Source organism: Peromyscus eremicus, chromosome 17 (assembly GCF_949786415.1).
Source record: "Peromyscus eremicus chromosome 17, PerEre_H2_v1, whole genome shotgun sequence".
In the NCBI taxonomy this organism is placed as follows: Eukaryota; Metazoa; Chordata; class Mammalia; order Rodentia; family Cricetidae; genus Peromyscus; species Peromyscus eremicus.
Genome location: NC_081433.1, coordinates 6,449,997 through 6,469,913, shown reverse-complemented (window position 1 = coordinate 6,469,913; position 19,917 = coordinate 6,449,997). Strand labels below are relative to the sequence as shown.

The following is a 19,917-nucleotide window of genomic DNA, read 5'->3' as shown; positions in this document are numbered from 1 at the left end:
AATCAACTTCCCGAGAGTCCCACAAGCCACAGGGAGGTGTTGAGTTACAGAATCAGAGAGTCTGAAAAAGGAAATTGCTTTGATGGTTTTCAGAATTTCAAAATAATTACTTGAACTTGGAATGACTGTATTTGGCATTCATTCAAATTGTATTTCCTGTACACACAGGTCCTAGGAAATAAATGAGTCAACAGTGGTCCCTGGAATCAGGGTCTAACAGGTGGTACTCTGTTCCCAGCAGTACAGCAGGCTGGACACCCTGGACGTCCCTCAGATCCAAGCAGATATATGAAATGTCTGCTTTTCAGACACCGCCTCATGCTATAGTCTGGGCTGACTATCAGGGTTTGAATGAGAATGAATTCCATTGGCTCACTGATCTTTTTTTTTTTTTTTTTTTTTTGGTTTGCTTGTTTGTTTGTTTATTGTTGGCATGTTTTGCGAGTATGGGCATGCCAAGCAAGTGTGGTGGTCAGAACAGCGTGGGAGTCAATCAATCCTCTTCTTCCACCATGTGCATCTTGAGCACTGAACTCAGATCTTCAGACTTCAAGACTATGTGCATGCTGAGCCATCTTGCCAGCCCATGGAGATCAGTTTCTTATGTAGCCCAGGTTAGCTTTGACCTCACTTTGTAGGTAAGGATGATCTCAAGCACCTGAATTTCCTCCTTTACTAAGTTCTCGGATTATAGGCATGAGCCTGCAAATCTGTTTGATTTTGTTTGTTTGTTTGGCTTTTCAAGATAGGGTTTCTCTGTGTAGCCCTGGATGTTTAGACCAAGCTGGCCTTGAACTCTGAGATTCACCTGTCTCTGCCTCCCTAGTGCTGGGATTAAAGGTGTGGGCCACCAGCGCCCGGCCGTATTTTTATTTCTTGAGGCAGGATCTTAAGCTAGCTCAGGCTGTCATGGAACTCACTGTGTAACGGAAGCTGGCTTCAGACTTGTGGAACTCCTTCTGCCTGTGCCTTCCCAGAATTCTGCCTCACTTGCTTGAGTGCTGAGGCTACAGGTATGTGGCTCATTTATCTGAATGCTTGGTTCCGAGTCAGTGGAACTGTTGGTGAAGGATGAGGTGTGGCCTTATTGGAGGAGGAATGTCGCTGGGGATAGGCTTTAAGGTTTCAAAAAAACTGGCCCCCAGCCTGGTCTATAGAGCCAGGGCGTTACACAGAGAAACTGTGTCTCAAAAAACAAAACAGAAAACTGACCCCAGTCCCAGTGTCTTTCCTTCTGCCTGGTCTTTGGGGATCAAATGTGAACCCTTAGCTACGCTCCAATGCCATGTCATCTGCTTGTCTGTTCTACACTCCCCACCGTGATGGCCAGGGACTCACTCTCTGGAACTGTAAGCCCCAACAAACTCTTCTTAAGTTGCTTTGGTCATGGGGTCTTAGCACAGCAATAGAAACGTAACTAAGGCATCGGCCTTGAACTAATCCTTTTGCCTCAGCCTCCTGAGTGCTGGACTGCAGGTGTAAACTACCATGTGTGCCTTGAAAATAGGCTTTTTATTTTTTATTTTTTTGGAGCTGAGGACCGAACTCAGGGCCTTGCGCTTGCTAGGCAAGTGCTCTACCACTGAGCTAAATCCACAACCCCAACAGGCTTTTTAAATGCGGTTAAAATGGCATGAGGGTAAGAGAAAGCCACAGAGGCTGAGACCTGGGTGAGCACCAAAGTCCTTAATGTCAACAGCCTCTCACCAAAAACTACACAGACCCCCCCAGATGAATTCAAAGTCGGGGGTGGTTTTTTTTTGGTTTTCCGAGACAGGGTTTCTTTGTGTAGCTTTGCGCCTTTCCTGGATCTCGCTCTGTAGCCCAGGCTGGCCTTGAACTCACAAAGATCCACCTGCCTCTGCCTCCCGAGTGCTGGGATTAAAGGCGTGCGCCACCACCGCCCGGCGTGGGGGGGGGGGGGGTTAAAAGGTGCCAGTAAACAAACAAACCAAGCTCACATTGAAAGGCAATCTGATGAACTACTGACTTCCGCAGAGTAAGAGCAGAAGCTGAAATCAGTCCGTGGAAGGCTCACAGCATGCGGAAACGGTGTCTGCCATCTGCAGGTCTTCGTCCTGAGTCACCGCCTCATAAGCGTGAGATACATACGTGGTACTTTCCACAGAAGCTGAAAGAGTGAACTTGGCTTCATCAAACAGAACTTACACCAGTGCGTCAGGCAGGAAAACAAATCCAGATAGAACTTCTAAGGTGCAATAAGCAGAGAAAACAGACACCGAGTGTGAGCATAAATCCAGACACATAAAGGCACTGCAAATCAATGCTACTGTCTATTTTGAGAGGAAATTTAACAGCCAAATGCATATAGACTGATTTTTATATTATTGGGAAGGTAGGTGTGTGTGTGTGTGTGTGTGTGTGTGTGTGTGTGTGTGTGTGTGTAGTTCAGGTGTCTCAAATAGTGCAGTGTCTTAGTTACTATTCTATTGCTGTAATCAAACACCATGACCAAGGCAACATATAAAAGGAAGCATTTAATTGGGGCTTGCTTACAGTTCCAGAGGGTGGGTCCATGACCATCATGGTGGGGGGCGTGGCAGCATGCAGGCAGGCATGGCATTGGAGCAGGAACTGAGAGCTTACATTTGACCCACAAGTTGCAAACAGAGAGAGACAAGGCCACACCTCCTAATCCTTCCTAACCAGTCCACCAACTGGAACCAGACATTCAAATATACCAGCCTCCGGGGGCCATTCTCATTCAAACCACCACACAAGGAAAGTGACAATCGTTACCAATGAAAGCAGAGTGCACAGTCATTCCAAGCAAAAAACCTTACAGGAAGGAGTTTTCCAGATTCTGAAAGAAAGAGCCGTGTTAAGGAGCACTGACTGGCTCAGCTGCTCTAGACTGGGTCAGCGGCTCCCTTCTATACTTGTCCTTCTGCCCAGGTAGGAAGCAGAGCTTCTTGCTATCAGCTGCTCTGTTAGCTTTGGCCACTGGCAGGCACTGGCGAGGATGAGGTAGATGGGGAGAAGTCGCCTCTAGCTTGTAATGGCAGCACTGTCACATGACAGGTAGCGTGCTTTCAACCCTATTTTCTCCCGAGTGGAGAGATGGTTCAACAGTAAAGAGCACTGGCTGTTCTTGCAGAGGACCTAGGTTTGGCTCTCAGCACCCACATCGGGTGGCTGACGATCACCTCTAACACACACACAACTGAACAAATAAACAAACAAATAAAATTTCAAGGCTGAAAGTTAAAAAAAAAAAATTTTAAGAAAAGTATTTTCTTTCCACATATGTAAGTGCACCACAGCCCCTGGAAGTCTTGTTCCATACAGACGGCTGTAGCTGACCCGCAGTGGCTGTCACTACTTGTCGGGAATCCAGTGCCCTCTTCAGGCCTCTGTGGGAGCCAGGCACACACATGCGGTGACATACATCTGTTCATGCAGGAAAAACACTCACATGTTTACAATAAAAATAAATGAAGCCTTTTGTTTTTTCAAGACAAGGTTTTTCTGTGTAGCTCTGGCTGTCCTGGAACAGCCAAGACCAGGCTGGCCTTGAACTCAAGAGATCGGCCTGCCTCTGCCTTCTGAGTGCTAGGATTATGGGATTAAAGGCGTGCACCACCACCTAAAGTAAATAAATCTTTAACAAATAAAATGAAATCAAATCTTCTGTATAGCAAAGGAAATAAGAGTGAAGAGACAGGCTTAAGAATGGGAGAAAAAAAATCTTCAAAAGATAATGTTTGAATAAAAATGGCCCTCATAGGCCCTTAGTGAGTGGCACTATTAGGAGATATGGCCTTGTTGGATGAGGTGTGGCTTTGTTGGAAGAAGTGTGTCACTGGGGGAGGGTTTTGAGGTCTCAGATGCCAAGCCAGGCCAGTGGCAGTCTCTTCCTGCTGCCTGTGGATCCAAATGTAGAACTCTTAGCTACTTTTCCAGGACCATGTCTGCCTGCACACTGCCATCATGCTTCCTGCCCTGACAATAATGGACTGAACCTCTGAAACTGTAAGCCTGCTACAATGAAATGTTTTCCTTTTATAAGAGTTGCCGTGGGCTGGAGAGATGGCTCAGAGGTTAAGAGCGCTGCTTGCTCTTCCAAAGGTCCTGAGTTCAATTCCCAGCAACCACATGGTGGCTCACAACCATCTGTAATGAGATCTGGCGCCCTCTTCTGGCCTGCAGGGATATGTGCATCAGAACACTGTATACATAATAAATAAATAAATCTTAAAAAAAAAAAAAAAGAGTTGCCGTGATCGTAGTGTCTCTTCACAGCAATAGAAACCCTAAGATGGATATTCATTTGACAGAGGATTAATATCCAGAATATATATAAAGAATTTAATAAATTAAACACATATGAAACCCCCAATAATCCAATCAATAAATGGATAAGGGAGTTGAACAGTTCTCTAAGGAACAAGCAGAAGTGGCAATGACTATATATTCCATCTCATCCCAGCCAGATCGGCTATCAAGAAATAAATCCCGCAGATGCTGGTGAGGAGGGGCTGGGTAAAGAACCCTTATACTCTCAGTGGGAGTATAAATCAGCCATTATCAAAGTTTGTATGTCAGTTTCTCAACACACTAGGAACAGAACCATTTTCCAACCCAGCTAGACCACTCAAGATATCTCTGCCCAAAGGAATCTAAGCCAACACGCATCAGGGGTACCAGCATGTCCAGGTTACAGAATCGGCCTGGGTGCTGGTCAGCAGAAAGGATTGTTCATTCTTCTCCGGCTTGCCCTCCCTCTGCCATCACATCCATTCCTTCACTGGCACTGGAGCCTACTTCTTCAGGACTCCAGCATGTACAGAAGACCAGCTGAAGACACCCAACCTTGTAGACTGAGCAACTACTGGATTCTTGGGCTTTCCATTTGCAGCTAGCCACTGTTGGACTGCACCAAGGCTGGGCACCAGGCCACCTGGAACAAGGTGGTAGATGGTACAGAAGAGGGACAGGTCCTGAACCACAGTCAGGTGTGGCCTTGTGTAAGTCAGTCCCTCACCCAAGACTGAAACCCTCACGAGAAGTTGGGTGTGATGGCACACCCTGTAATCTCAGCACTAGGGAAGTGTAGGCAAGATGAGCAGGTGTTAGAGGCCAGCCCCAGCTACATAGGGAGTTTCAGGCCCATCTCAAAAATAAACAAAACCAAAGTCCCTAACCAGGAACTGGGTCTTCTTGGCCACAGGGATGTAAGGAAGATCTAACATAGAAAACAAAACCCACACAATCTTAGCTCATAAAACTAAAATACTTTCATCACCTGTTCAAGGCAATGTGAGCAACGTAAGATTTAACAGAGTCCAAGGGTTGGAGGAAGTTTGGGGGCAGAGCACTCGTCCTGGAGCAGGGCCGCATGGGCGTCATCCCTAACCTTCAAAAGTGAGTGTACTTGCTAGCAATGTTCAATGCTCTGACCTCAAGTTGGCTTGCTTAGCAACCCTCAAAAAATGTATTGTGTGTGTGCAAGCAGGCGTGCACTCCATGTGTGTATGTGCCAAGCACAAGTGTGAAGGTCAAGTGTAAGGAGAACAACTTTTAACAGTCCAATCTTGGGGGCTGGAGAGATGGCTCCCAGGTTAAGAGCACTGGCTGCTCTTCCAAAGGTCCGGAGTTCAATTCCCAGCAACAACATGGTGGCTCTCAACCAAGGGGTGCAATGCCATCTTTTGGCCTCTGTGGGCACCAGACATAAAGTGGTGCAGACATCCATGCAGGCAAAACACCTACACACGAAAAAACAAAAACAACCACAACACCGACAAAGGTATTGCATCATATGGAGATTATCTCGGACCTATGTGAACCGTGTCCACAAGAGAGTACAGAATAGGTGGAAGCAGCTGCCCTAAGAGTAGTATCCTGGGGGCTGGAGAGATGGCTCAGAGGTTAAGAGCACTGACTGCTCTTCCAGAGGTCCTGAGTTCAATTCCCAGCAACCACATGGTGGCTCACAACCATCTGTAATGAGATCTGGTGCCCTCTTCTGGCCTGCAGTCATACATACTGTATACCTAATAAATATATAAATCTTAAAAAAAAAAAAAAAAAAAAAAAAAAAAGAGTAGTATCCTGCTCCAGTGTCCGTCTGCCTGGGTGGCAGAGCTCTCCTGCATTTATGACTGCAGCTCTAAATCCTGACACGTCAAGGTGCTCGCCTGTGACTTTCTTACTGCCCACTGGAACTCATCAGTGACTCGAGGCAAACAACACAACTTGTCTGAGGTGGTCTCATGGGTCCTGAGAAGACTCTCAGCACGCCTCACCATCTTACTGGAATAATCGCCCCTATTTCTCAAAACCACACTAACATGAAGCAGGCGTTGCCGAAGTGAAGAACTTGGCCAGGAGTTAAGCAGTGTTAGGAGCAAACCCGAAAGGACAGATGAGGGCCACACACCACGAGGTGCTCCGTCTCCCCCCACCTGATCGAGCTGTCTGCAGGAAGAAATGTACTCCTTTCCCTCTTCTGACTTGTCATTATTGGCTCAATTAGAAAGGAGAAACTCCCAAACAACTGTGAGTTTTTACCTTCTTTTTTCCTGTGAGTCTGGGTCTCTGTGTAGCGCTGGCTGGACTGGAATTTGTCCTTTAGACCAGGCTGGCCCCAAACTCACAGAGATCTCTGCCTGCTGCTGCACCCAGTGGTTTTTTTTGTTTTTGTTTTTTTTGTTTTGTTTTTTTAATTGTTTTTGTGTTAGTTTTGGCCTGCATAAACGAAGGCCAACATGTATGTGCCCGGTGCTCGTGGAGGAGGTCAGAAGACGGCATCAGTTCCCGAGTCACGTGGTTACTGGGAATCAAAACTTTGTTTCCTGTAAGAGCAAGTACTCTTAACCACTGAGCCTTCTCCCTGGCTCCTTTTATCAAGTATTTTAATTCTCATCATCATTTACTAAACTCTGGCTTAGCTAGTATATTTTTTGGTTGTTGTTTTTTGAGACTGGGTTTTCTCTTTGTAGCCCTGGTTGTCCTGGATCTCACTCTGTAGAGATTAAAGGTGTGTGCCACCGTGCCCAGCTAGTAGATTTATTCTTAATGGTTCTAATCCTCTGCTAGAAAGTAAATACTTAAGTGTCTGTGAACATCAATGTGCACAAAGTTCAAACACTAATGTACAAAGAGCTCACTTTTAAGGAATTATCAGCTGTAACTCAGTGCTCATGCAGTAACTCTACAATGGAAAGACCAGAAAACAGAATTTATGCCCAGTGTTAAGAAAAATTCTCAAAAGCAATTGTCAGAAAACAGCTAACTGATGTACACTACCAACAGGAGCCACACTTACAGTGACCAGGCCAAGGCCCCACAGACTCTGGCCAAACACATCTCAACATACTCAGAGCTCAAGCGAAGCACACAGCACCCAGGGCTGGAGATCTGGACTCCAGTTAAGTGGGTAGTTAAGGACACGTGCCATGGATGGGTGGCCAACGTCAGCTGTCAGCAGGTCATGGTCCCACACCAGCAGCCACAGACAGCACATAAGGAAATATGCATGGCTGTGTTCCAGGGCCGGTCTGGGTTCTACACAAGCAGCTACAGACAGCACATAAGGAAATAAACATGGCTGTGTTCCAATGAGTCTTTATTTATGGACACTCCAATCTGAATTTCATAGGACTTTCATGTAGCATGAAATGTGATTTTTAAAACCACTTAGAAACACAGAGACCATTCTTAGCTCACAGGCCACACAAAACAAACGGTGGGGCTGGATCTCAAATACACAGTCACTTTCTACCCTCTGCTCTAAGTATTTTTTGACATTTATTTGCTGGCATAGACGTAATGTCTACTTCCTTATTACGTGAGATCAATAATATACAATTTGCTTAAGGCTTTGTCTAAACTGCTGGTGTATAAATTTTTAAGACAAAAAATTTAAAATGATTTGTATGTTAAAATTAAATGCTAAAGAAACAAACTGGCCAAGTTTCATTTATTTCTTGACACACATCTATACAGCTCACACACGCAGCAGGACGCACACCTCGGCTTCACAACAGCACCAGGCTGCACTTCCGGTTATAATACAGCAGGGCAAGGTGGCTGGAAAATGTACATTTATACACTTCATAAGTTAAAGGTGGCCACACTATGACCTAGGGTAGCAAAGGCAAGACTTGGACCCACTGCCTGGACCACTTGTGTCTGACCTATTAAAAATGTACCCAGTCATTAAAAATGGCCAGTTGGGGAATAGGCCATGTATAAAATATGTCATGTAAAATTTACCCATTAACCTTTTTAAAAAATAATATTTAGACTTTAAACCTTTGACCAACTTGTCATGTGGATATACATTATGGCAGCGAGAAGCACACTTGCTGTACTTCAGCAACCTGGCTAATTTTTTTTTTTTTGTAAACCATAACTTTTTTTGTGGAAACAGCCAAATTAAATCTCTTCTTTATACATCTGTTAGGTTACTTCCAAGTCACTCCCCAACCCCAAAAACCAGTCTGACACTTGCTGACATGTTTAATTCGAACCTATATTTGTAGTTTCTAAAACACTGATCTGCAGACCCAGTCTGGTTACAGGTACACCATGAAGACGCAGGCTGTTCCTGCCATCCCGAGGAGAGGATCCATTTCTACCAGTCTCTAAAAATACTCATCTGCCCATCCTGGGACTTGGGTTTTGTTCTCCTGCCCGTGTGCACGTCCACACACTACCTGTTGTAAGCCCTCTCTTTCTTGGACTTTTCCAGGGCTTTGTCCATTGTTTTCTCGTTCTCCCCCCCGACATTTGGGGCAGTACCACTTGCCCTTTGGTTTATGGTTGAGTCCCACACAAGAAAAGTGGAACCACTCGATGGGACACTCATCGTTGTCACAGCCGATCATCTCTCCATAGGAGACCTGATTGCACAGACAGTACGTGGGCTCGTTGGGGTCGATGGGAAGGTCTGCGGGAGAGGCCTCCCTCTCTGCTTTGGCCTTGGAGCGTTTCTTCTTCTTTGAGGTTTTTGCTTTCTTCTCCTTGGGTGTTCCTGAGGTGATGTCGTCGTGGTCGTGATTATTAGACGCGTTCTCTCGGTTCTCGTTGTTTCGCTGCCTCCGGGACCGCTTGTTGTTGGGCTTGTCCGCCTGAGTGATCGTCTCACTCTTTGACTTGTCCTGGCCGGCCTTGCCGCTGCTGCCAGTGCTGTCACCGATGTCCTGGTGTGCCTCGAAGAGCTCCACGTGACTGTCCACCTGCCTGGTGCGGTTCTCCACCAGCTCCACCATCTGACTCACGATCTGGATCTTCTCATCGCCCAGCTCCTGGCTGCGGATCAGGGCCCTCTGGATGCAGTGCAGCACCCGCCTCTTCTGTGTGCCGTCCGTCTCACGCTTGAACTTCTCATAGTAGTCATCCAATTCTTTCAGGATCTCTATAAACAAACACAGTCTGCATTACACACTCACTAGGAACTGGTAAAGAAACCCAATACCAACTAAGTAAGCCTTTTATTAATTCTCTTGTTTCTCATTTAAAAAAATCACAAGGGGCAGAAACAGCAAGGGCCAAGTTTCCTGGTGTGAAACCCTTGCCATGTGTAAGCCGTGGTTCCCAGTTAGTGAAGTTGAGGTGATGGAACAGAAAGTTCCAGTTAGTAAGCGCTTCAGCCTGAACTTTTTCTTCCCCTATCAATCACATTTTCACAGCTTCTGTTGAAATATCTTTGAATAACTTAAAGCTTCTATTCTGTATTTCTTTGTGTTTGGGTATTGCTCTCCATCTTATCTGAGACAGAGTGTCGCTGAACCTGGAGCAGGGACTGAGCTCCAGGGACCCTCTTATCTCTACTCCCCAGCTGGGGTCACAGGCACTTTTTACCTGTATTCTGGGCATCTGAGGTCAGGTCTCTCTACCCCTTGCATTTGAGCATCTCAATGTCTGGAATACTCTACAGAAAGCATGTAGACTTAAGATGATGGTGCCCTATGGTTTAAAGACTAGGGTTACAACAGAGGCCCGCGATGTATCTGTCCCCTTATGACCACTCCAGCATAATGTTCTCTATTATTGAAAACAAGAATGCTCTAGTCACAAGACAACCTTGCTTTAAAACAAAAGTGACAGATTTTACTTTACAACTCATAATACGTTAATCTACTGCTTACAATATTAAACAAACAAACAAGCAAGCAAGCAAAAACAAAAAACAGTCTCTCTGTGTAGCCCTGGCTGTCCTGGAACCTACAGAGATCTGCCTGCCTCTGTCTCCGAGTACTCAATAATACCATTTTGAGAACTAAACCCTAGTATTAAATTAAAGCTTTCCTAGGAAGGCTAAAAATAAGCCTGTATGCTTATAAAATGTCATTTGGCAAATGTAATTAGACAATTTCCAAGAAATAAAAACTGTTAAGTAATCTAATTGAAATCAAAGAATTCAGCTCACAATTTCAGGACTCAAGACCCTGCAGCAGAAGCACAGTGTGAGGCCAGCCTGGGTTACACACGTGGACCCGGTTTCAAAAACAACTAGCTTTTCCTTTGCAGACAGGCTCTCTGGAGGTGTGGATGTTTTCATGGTTTGGCTTTGTGGTGACCCATGCCACAGCTCAAGGAGGAGTTTCTGCTTAAGGTGTAATGGGCATCAATACTGCTTTACAAGGGAAGTGCTGAAGACTGCCCTCATCCACCAGCCCTGCACATGGAATTTACCAAGCTGCCAAAGCCATAGACAAGTGCCAAGCCCACCTTCGTGTGCTTCTGTGCAAGTATGTGAATCTCTGTGTCAAGGTGGTAGAGACCCTTTGCGCTGAGCATCCAATCAGTCAGATTAAGGCTGATAACAAGAGAGCGGGGGAATGGGTGGGCGGCTGTAAAAGCTGACAGAAGGGAAACCCTATGGAGTGGGTGGCTTGACACAGTGTAGTGCTTAAAGACTACAAAGGACCTCAAGCCAAGATGTCAAAGACTGCTTCAAATGCCAGAAATGAACAAATAAGATCGCTGGTCATTTTAAAAATAAATGTGAATGTTAGAAAAATTAAACATTCTGTACCAAAGTCTAATTATATACACAGAAAATTCCCAGAACGATTTTCTTCAAACAGTAAATAGTATCAGATTTTTCTTGAGACCCTTTGGCCATTTCTTAATGCAACCACTGAAAATGCTCTAACTAGGGCACTTGTGTGGACAGGCTGGAGGTCAGAAGGATATCTAGAAAATTACCACCCCACCCTGCTCTGTTGTCTCCCGTCAGTTTGAGGTCAGCAGACCTCTTTTGAGTTCCAGGCCACTGTGGTTTATACAGGCCAGGCAGGGCCACATATGGAGACCCTGTCTCAAAACAAATAAAAATAACAACAAAAATCCTACTGGACAACAACACAGGGCTGACCCTGAAGTGTCTCAACAGGTAAGGCCATGTTCAGGTTCTGGAGGTATTCCAGGAAGAACCACACAAGAGGTTGAACAGTCCTAGTCTCTAAAGAGGTAAGTCAACTGATCTGACTTACCGAAGACAGCCCCAAACATGCGTTTTTAGGTTATGATGGCACATACCTTAAATTCCAGAGGCAGAGGCAAGCGAATCTACAAGAGTTCCAGGTCAGCCAAGGCTACACAGTGAGACCTTAGCAAAAAACAACAGCAAATGAACGAACAAACAAACCAGCGTGGTTTGTAACATGCTATACAAACATGCTGTACAATCAAAGCTGGCCTTGAGCTGCTGATCTTGCTGCCACTGGGATTACAGGCATGTGTCACCACACCCAGCCATGTTTCAAAGATAATACTGGTATTTTGTAGAAGAGCAATTCTATCCATTGCTAAATTAAATTTAAATGTAAACAACTGCTTCCTTCAGCTTTAGTTGAGGCATGTGGAGAAAAATCCCATTAAAAACACCACGAAGTTACCGTGGGACCCACAGTAGCAGATTCTTAATTACCCTAAGAAAAGTATTCGATCAACAAAACCACTGAAAGCAACAAACAAGGGCAGCACCACAGCTCAGCGTCGGACTGCTGCTGGACCACCATAAAGTACCGGGGAGGATAAAGGTGGTGAATAAATCAGACCGCAGTACCATCTAGTCTGCCCAATTACCAAAAAGGTATTTAACTTATGTAAGACAGCACCTAAGTTTTTGATGAAGCATTGCTTCCAACGGGGTATTTTCATAACATTCGAAAAATAACTCAGGCAACAAACTCCATGTACAACGAGCAAGTCACAACCTCTTCTTCCAGACTCTTCTACACCCGAAGCACTAGGCGACCGTCAAAAAGCTCGACCTGCAACAGTAGTTCTGAGCAAGGACTTATTCTAACGCCGGTCCGACATACAAGCCCGTAGGGGCCGCGTCGGCGGGGTTCCAGGTGGACAGCGCCCGGACACACCGACCCGCAGTCCCGACAGGGGTGCTCCCAGTTCACTCACGCCTCCCGGAAATGCGAGAAGCGGCCAGAGCTGCCCGCGCGGCGCCAGAGCGGCCAAGGCAATCGCAGCGGCCTCCCGGGGGCCGGCGCCGCCATGGCCCCGCGGCCGGAAAGTGACCGCGACCCCTCCAGCCTATGAGACTCGCGAAGCGCGCTCCGCCCCGCCCCGAGGCCTATGTGAATCGACGACGCGGAGGGCGGAGACCAGCAGGAAGCCCAATCAAACCGCAGGACCCGCGAGGATGGCCCGCCCCAGCGGCGGCAGGAGCCAATCCAAGGCCAGAGGACGGGCGACCCCAAGACATTCAAATCAACTCGCCTCCTCCCTCCGCCCGACCCTCTTCCACAGAGAGAATAGCAGGCAGCGGAAACAGACTGGAGCGCGTCCCCGAGCAAGGCCCGCCCCCAGGCGGCCCGCCCACCAATGACTGTGCAGCACACTGATAAGGACATTCCACGGGGGATGTTACGACCAATCACAGGGCCGCAGAGGCGGAACGTTCCGCAGTATGTTAATGACTCCCCTATAAACCGAGCTGCGAAGCTGCATCTCGGATAGAGCGCGCAGGGGCGCTTTCCCCGGCAGGTCTCGGTGTGTGGGCCTGAACGGCGGCCCTCCGCCTCCCCCAACTCTTCCGTTTCCCTGCTGCGCAGTTCTGTAAACAAGAGTAAACTCCGAGCGGCCATCCACGTTCAAAACAGAGCCCCCTGGCCTCGCAGCAAAGTTTCCCCAACAACCAACAGTACCCGGCGGGCACGCAGGCTCCGCCTCTTCGCCACTCGGGGCAGCCCGGGTCTCCGGGAGGACTGCAGGTCCCTCACCTGCCCCGTCCCTCTCCGGCCGGAGCCCAGCTCGCGCCCACCGAGCGCAGCACAGCCGTGCACCTAGTCGGCTGCGATCCTCCCTTCCACCCTCTTCCTCCGCAAGACACACCGCGCCGGCGCCCCTCACGGTCGGCCCGGAGCCGTGTCCAGAGCCAAGGGAGGGCCCCGGCAAGGCAGGGCCTGGGCGATCGCGCGACCCCGGGTCGGGACTGCCCGGGACTTTATGTAACACTTGGATTCAGGACCGGGCGGGGGGCGGCGACACTCGGGACCGGCACTCAGGTCCGCGGGAGCCCGGCCCGCAGCCGTCTCTCCAGCCGGGCGCCCGCGCCCTGCGGCCGCGGCGTCCGTATAGCAGCACTCCACCTCGCGCAGCGGCCCGCGCCCCCTCCCCGAGGACGCGGCCGAGCCCCGCGCCCCCTCCCCCGCAGCACCGCCTCATCACTTCACTACAAAGAGCGCTTTGGTCGCGCAGCCTTGCAGCCAGCCGTTCGCGCTCCTTCCTCCTCCATGTCCCGGGGCTCGGCACACAAGGACCTCGGCGTATCAAAGGCGCTCCAGACCTTTTGTTCCTAGCCCTCCGAGGACGCCACCGGGAGCTCCGGCTCCAGCAGGACCAGCCAGCCTCGTCGCCGGGACCCAGGGATGGACGCGGCCGCCCCCGCCCATCCATCACCCGCCGTACCTTGGTATTTGGCGTCGATCTCCCGCATCAGCGAGACGTTCCTCTGCAGGTCGAAAGGCAGTGACTCGATGGAGTCCAGGTAATCCTCCACATAGTTCACCAGGTGGATCTGCTCCCCGTTGGCAGGACTCAACATGGTTCACCCCGGAGGTCCCCGGCGACTCGGCGGCTTTCCGCTTCCTCCACCCCCCGCCCCCCTCAAACAGCACTGCAAAATGCAAAGCTCTCGCCCTCCCGCGCCCCCCCGCCACTTCGGCCGGGCCGGCCGGCGGCTACATCTGGCGCCCGCCGCGCCGCCTCCGGGGCCGCGGGGACCCCGGCGCCTGCAGGCGCGGGCCGCGGCGGCCGAGGCTCTGGCGCACGCCCCGCCGGCCTGCCGTGCAGGCCCCCTCCCGGGCGGCGGGCGGCGCGGGGGGCCGTGCGTACGAGCGCGCACACACCCAAAGGGGGCCGGCCACCGCCGCCCACCCGCCACCAGCGTGGAGAGCGGAGAGAGCGGGGCCGGCAGCGGGAAGGGCGCGCTCCACCGCCCGCCTCGCCGCACTTGTCCAACGTGGAAAACCCAAATACCAGTTTCAAACACTTGGGAAACATTCAGCCCCGCGCGCAGCGCGCATGCGCCCCGCCGCCCCCCCGCCCGGAGGCGGCCCCGCCCCCACCGCATTCACGCCCCTCACCGTCCCGGGCCAGGGGGCGGCGGGCCGCGAGGCCGGCCCGCGCGGGGGCGTGGCCTGTCACTGTCGCTGGGGGGCCAGGGTCGCGGAGGGGACAGCGGCAGGGCCGCCGGGGCAGGGGCGGCCGGCGACGCGAAACTTTACTAGGAGTTTGGCACTCGGTGGCGGACCTACTGGGCGGGGCCGCACGCCGGCCGGGAGCGGCGGGGTGGCGGCCTGCTCCTCTAAGGACACCCCGGGGCCGGGCGAGCCTCCGGACCGCCGCTTTCGAGAGCCGACCACACGAAGCAGAGCCACCATCCTCCAGGCTCACTGCATTCCCCCGCCCCCTAGCACGGTATAAATAGGGCCCCCGCACAGAACTGGCAACGGCCACAGCCAATCCCCTTGCGGCTCTTACCTCTGCGGCCAATCGGGACGAGGAGGAGGTGTGGTGGGGCCGGCAACGCCCCCCGCGCTCCCTAGTACTAGAGAGCTGTCCTCCGCGAGGAGGCACCGAGCGGGCGGGTCCAGGGGAGGCGGAAGTGGGCGCGCATGCGCAGGTCTCCGGCCCTGGATGCGGACCCGCGCGGGAGGGCCTCGAGCGAGGCGCGGAGGGACCACCACTCCCAGCATCCTCGGCGGCCGCCCGCGCCTGCGCCGTCCGCCCCCGCCGTCCCTTTGTGTCGCCTCTCTCGCAGCTGAGTTTGGAATGGCCTGGAGACAAAGGGGCCCCCGAGGGGTGCTGCTCTCCGTTCAGCTCGGAGATCTGCGGAGGGCGGGCTGGCAGGAGCAGCGCCCCGGTCCTAGCCCTTCCCCTGCCGCACCTGAGGCTGCCCGTGTCCTCACCATACTGGGGAGGCTGCCTGCACCCGGGCGCACGCCCGCAGGTTCCCGCAGCCTGCGGCTCCCCATCCCGCCCTTCCCCCACAGTCCTGGATTTAGGGCTTTCTGAAAAGCCCGGGCAGAACAAGTGGTTGCCTAGGCGACGGGCCCCCGGCGGTCCCGCCCCCTTCCGGCCTAGGCCCCGCCCTGGGGCGGAGCCTGGCCTGTGGTCGCAAAATTCGCGCCTTTGCATTGCTGCGTTCCCTCCCGTGAGTCCCAGGTCCTCAGTCTCTGGGCGGCGCTACCGGGTCCGCTGTTGTGGCCTCGTGTGCGGAACGCTTGATGACCGCTCTCCGCCTCGCCTGTTGGAACGTCGCCCAGGCGCCAGGTCAGCTCACTGTCTTCAGCCACCTCCGGTTTTGCATGGTGTTGTATTTCAGCCTCTGGGCTTCATCCTCCAGCAGAACAGGACTCACCACTTCAGACCTAGAAGATGTAGTTTGAAAGGATTTGGAACGGCTCGTGAAACACGGTGACATCCTAACCCCCTCGGCACGCGTGAAAGTACTCAGTGCAACCCGGTGACATCTACGTTTCCAACGCAGTATATCTACAACACAGTACTGAGTGGGGCGGGGCGGTGCTCAGGGCTGCGATCGGCCATAGGAGTGTCAGTGCAGCAAGAGACGTTCAATTCAGCTGTTTTTCGAGAGAGGTCGTACAGACGGGGACGTTGGTGTGGGGCTGCACCTTGACTCACAGGGCGTGCATTTCTGTAGGCGAACGTTCGCTTGGATGTCCTGTGGTGGTTTTTACTAACAGATCCAACTGCTTTCAGTCCTAGCCAAAAGCAGAAGAATGGGGTCTCACTTAATTGCTAGAAGAAAATAATTGCCCACTACTCTGCACAAAAGGCTAACAATATGACTTGGGAACATGACGTGGAATGAACTGGAGAGGGGTACAGAACTGAAAATGAAAAGTGGAGCCTTTTCCTCAGAGGTCATAGAAGCAATTTAAGGACACAATAGCAATTAAGAGACAGATATTTTAATCTCGGGGCCATGAATGAACAGTATTTATCTAGGTTTAATAAAGATTAGGTATAACTGACCCTTTCCAAAGATAACCAAGCTGGAGTTTGAACTTGGTTACCTTTGAAAGTCACAATACTCTTAATTCATTCTGCTGTTCATCGAGTCCATAGATACACAAACCCAAAGGCATCCCAATCAGTTGACCAGGATTATGTCACAAGTGCTACTGCATGCTAACTACAATGTTTTATGTTCTGAGAGTACTGAGTATGTTCACCTCCTTGGGGTAATTGGCTTTGTAAAGTGGCTTTCCAGGCAAGCTCAGAAGACAAATAGATAAAACATAGTTAATTATACTCAGGCATTTTAAGTATACTGTATAGAGAATCAAAGGCTGGGAACATGGCAGTTAACCTGAGTTCAAGCCCCTGCATCCACATGGTGGAGAAACTGAACTCAGTCTGGAGAGTTGTTCCTCAGGCCCCCCACATGAACACGTTATCCCTTGTGCCCTCCGTCTGCATACACACTAAATTAATAAATGCGATCTTTAAGAAAACCTCTTCCTGTAAAACAGAGACGAGCAATGAACATGAGCCAGAGAGAGAATCTGGGAAGATGTGTGTTTGAGAGGTTTCTTGAGTCCCTGTTTGGAGGTGTTTCCTGGGTGAGGCTCCTGGGACATAGGGCACCCTCCTGCTAAATGTCAATTTCCCTTTCTCACTTCAACTAGCCTGAGCTCAGCATCCATTCCCAGCTCAAGGCTGTGGACATGTACAACCAATTCGGTTTTTATGAGAAACAAACCGGGGGACGGCAGGATGGCTCAGCCAGAAAAGGCACTTGCCATCAATCCTGATGACCTGAGTTCACTCCCTGTGACCCCACATGGTAGAAGGAAACTCCCCCAAGCTGTCCTCCAACCGCCACACTTTCTGTGGCATACACATACATATACAAATAAGTGTAATTTTTTTTAAGGGAGGTGATTTAAGAGGAACAGGATTCTCTCTGAGGTATATTCTGATAAATTGTCCTGGTTGCTTTCACTTCACCTTAATAGTCTGTGTGTGCTTAGAAATTCAATACACACGAGGATTATACATTTAACTGTCAGTACAGAATGGGTTATACTTATCATTTTCTTTTTTGAGACAGGTTAATATTGTACTTCAGGCTGGACCAGAACTCACAGTGAGGCCCAGACTGGTCTCAGACTCCTGAAGAGCCTCAGATTCAGCCTCCTGAGTGCTAGGATTACAGGTGTGAGCCACCACACACATCCCATAAACATTTGAATGACTCTCAGAAGGCTTAACATGGAGCAGACTTGCTGCCAGTTGGGGTAGACTACATGAGAGACTGCCTTCCAGCAGACAGAAAACACCATTGTTGGTTTTGAAACTATGATTTCCTGTGGCCAATCCAAACATACCATCTGTTCAAAATCAGGGAAGGTTTGGCCCTCAGTATTCCTAGAAGTGCTTTTTAAATGTCTGCTCCAGCTCTTCGAGTTCTGCACCCCAGCCTTTGGTTTCTGGTTTTTGGCAGACAGGTATCAGAATAAAAGCTTTCTCTAGCTGTGTTTTACTACCTGCACAGGAAGAGTTTCGAGGGACTTTCTCAGGCCAAGCCCTTCGGTGAATTTGCAGGATATGGCAAGGAAGTCAAACCAGTTTACAGTTAAATACTCAGGGAGTGGTGGCCCCTGCTTGTAACCCCCAAACTGGGGGAGCCTGAGGCGGGAGGAGTTTCAAGCCAAGTAGCCTAGTAAGATTTACATAGTGTGCCGGGCAGTGGTGGGGTACGCCTTTAATCCCAGCACTAAAGGCAGAGATCTCTGTGGGTTCGAGTCCAGACTGTGCTACTGAGTGAGTTCCAGGACAGGTTCCAAAGCTGCAGAGAAACCCTGTCTCGAAAAACCAAAAAAAAAAAAAAAAAAAAAAAGATTCACATAGTGACAGCCTGGGCTACTGAGTGAAACCATATCTTAACAACTGAGGTGGGCGGGTGGGGAAGGAGAATTGCACATTGCTATAGAAAGGAGACAAATGCACACACATACACAATGACAAGATGTCATGAAGGCCGGTAGCTGTGAGGAAGAAGGAAGAATAACATTCCAGGAGAACTTAGGACGTTTGGAAACCGCGAATGACTACCCTGATGTTTAGGACAGTCTACATTACATGGCAGTTTAGCTTTAAGCAGCCCATGAGAGTCCAGAATCTTCAGGGAAAAGTACTCTAGGAACACGGCTGCTTAATCATTTGCCTTTCCAGAGAGCACCAAAGAAGAGTGAAACCAAAAGACTGCAAGAGCCAAGGCTGCTCAGTGTTGTAAGGACTGAGGGAGGAAGCGAGGGGACATAACGGTTATCGGGAGATGGGTGGTAACTTTCTTTTTCTTTTCTTTTCTTTTTTTTTTTTTTTTTTTTTTTTTGAGACAGAGTTTCTCTGTGTAGCTTTGAAGCCTTAGCCCAGGCTGGCCTTGAACTCACAGAGATCCGCATGCCTCTGCCTCCCCAGTGCTGGGATTAAAGGCAAGCGCCAAAGGCAGGATCTCATATAGGTGGGGCTGGTCTTAAACTCCTAGATGTTCCTGCATCCCCTTCCAGAAAGCTTTGGTAACAGATGGACACCACCAGTTTGACTCTAAACAAATTTTTTTTAAACCATTTGTTCTTATGTGTGTGGGTATTTTGCCTGCATGTCTGTCCGTGGACTACATATGTGTAGTGCCTGCCGAGTCCAGAGGAGGCATTGGATGGACCCTCTGGAACTGGAATTACAGATTATTGAGTAGCCCTGTGGGTGCTGGGACTCAAACCCGGGTCCTCTGGAAGAGCAGCCATCTCTCCAGCAGACCTTTCCAGTTACACACACTCGAGGGAAGTGTCATTTCCTGATGTTGTTCTTTCGTCCCAAGCCCAAGCGACAGTGTGAAGTACACGAATACTGTGTGTACTGGAGTGCAGACATGTCTGGGGATATCGTGTTGGACTACACGTGCTGAGGGTGGCTAGGTGCATACTTGCAGACATGCTGTGTGTAGGCTGGGGTACAGTGTGTGTTAAGGCACACATCGGTGTGTTTGAATGCAGACACATTGAGTGCACGCTGGGGTGTATAGTGTTTCTGGAGTAGGCAGTGTGTTGGTGTGTCGGGTTGAGATACACATGTCTTGTGCACGCTTGGGTACACACTATTGCGGTGCACACCAGGTCCCAGCAGCAGGCATAACGATGTACACCGAGACCGATCTACCCACAAGGACGGGCTGTGAGCCCTCCGCTAAAAAGGAGAAGAGCCCTGTTTTTGCGGCCATCAGGCCATCATTATGCCGCTATACTGTGCTGGGTTCACCGCCAGACTCCAGCCAGTGAGTAGTCTCTTCCGGGAGTGGGCGGAGCCCTGTGAGACCACGGGCGTGGTTTCTGGATCGCTGGGCGGGGCTCGGCCATCGTGGACGGGGCGGGGCCTGGCCTGCAGAATTTT

General features: G+C 50.2%; 1 protein-coding gene across 1 annotated transcript; it reads right to left on the bottom strand.

Annotated features, from left to right (window-relative positions):
- Positions 1–7,576: 7,576 nt before the first annotated feature.
- Ing1 (inhibitor of growth family member 1) lies at positions 7,577–14,119 on the bottom strand. The gene is given in 3 exon segments (XM_059244548.1): positions 7,577–8,749; positions 8,751–9,385; positions 13,906–14,119. Coding segments are annotated over 3 exon segments (840 nt in total). The 5' UTR covers positions 14,042–14,119; the 3' UTR covers positions 7,577–8,680.
- Positions 14,120–19,917: the final 5,798 nt, after the last annotated feature.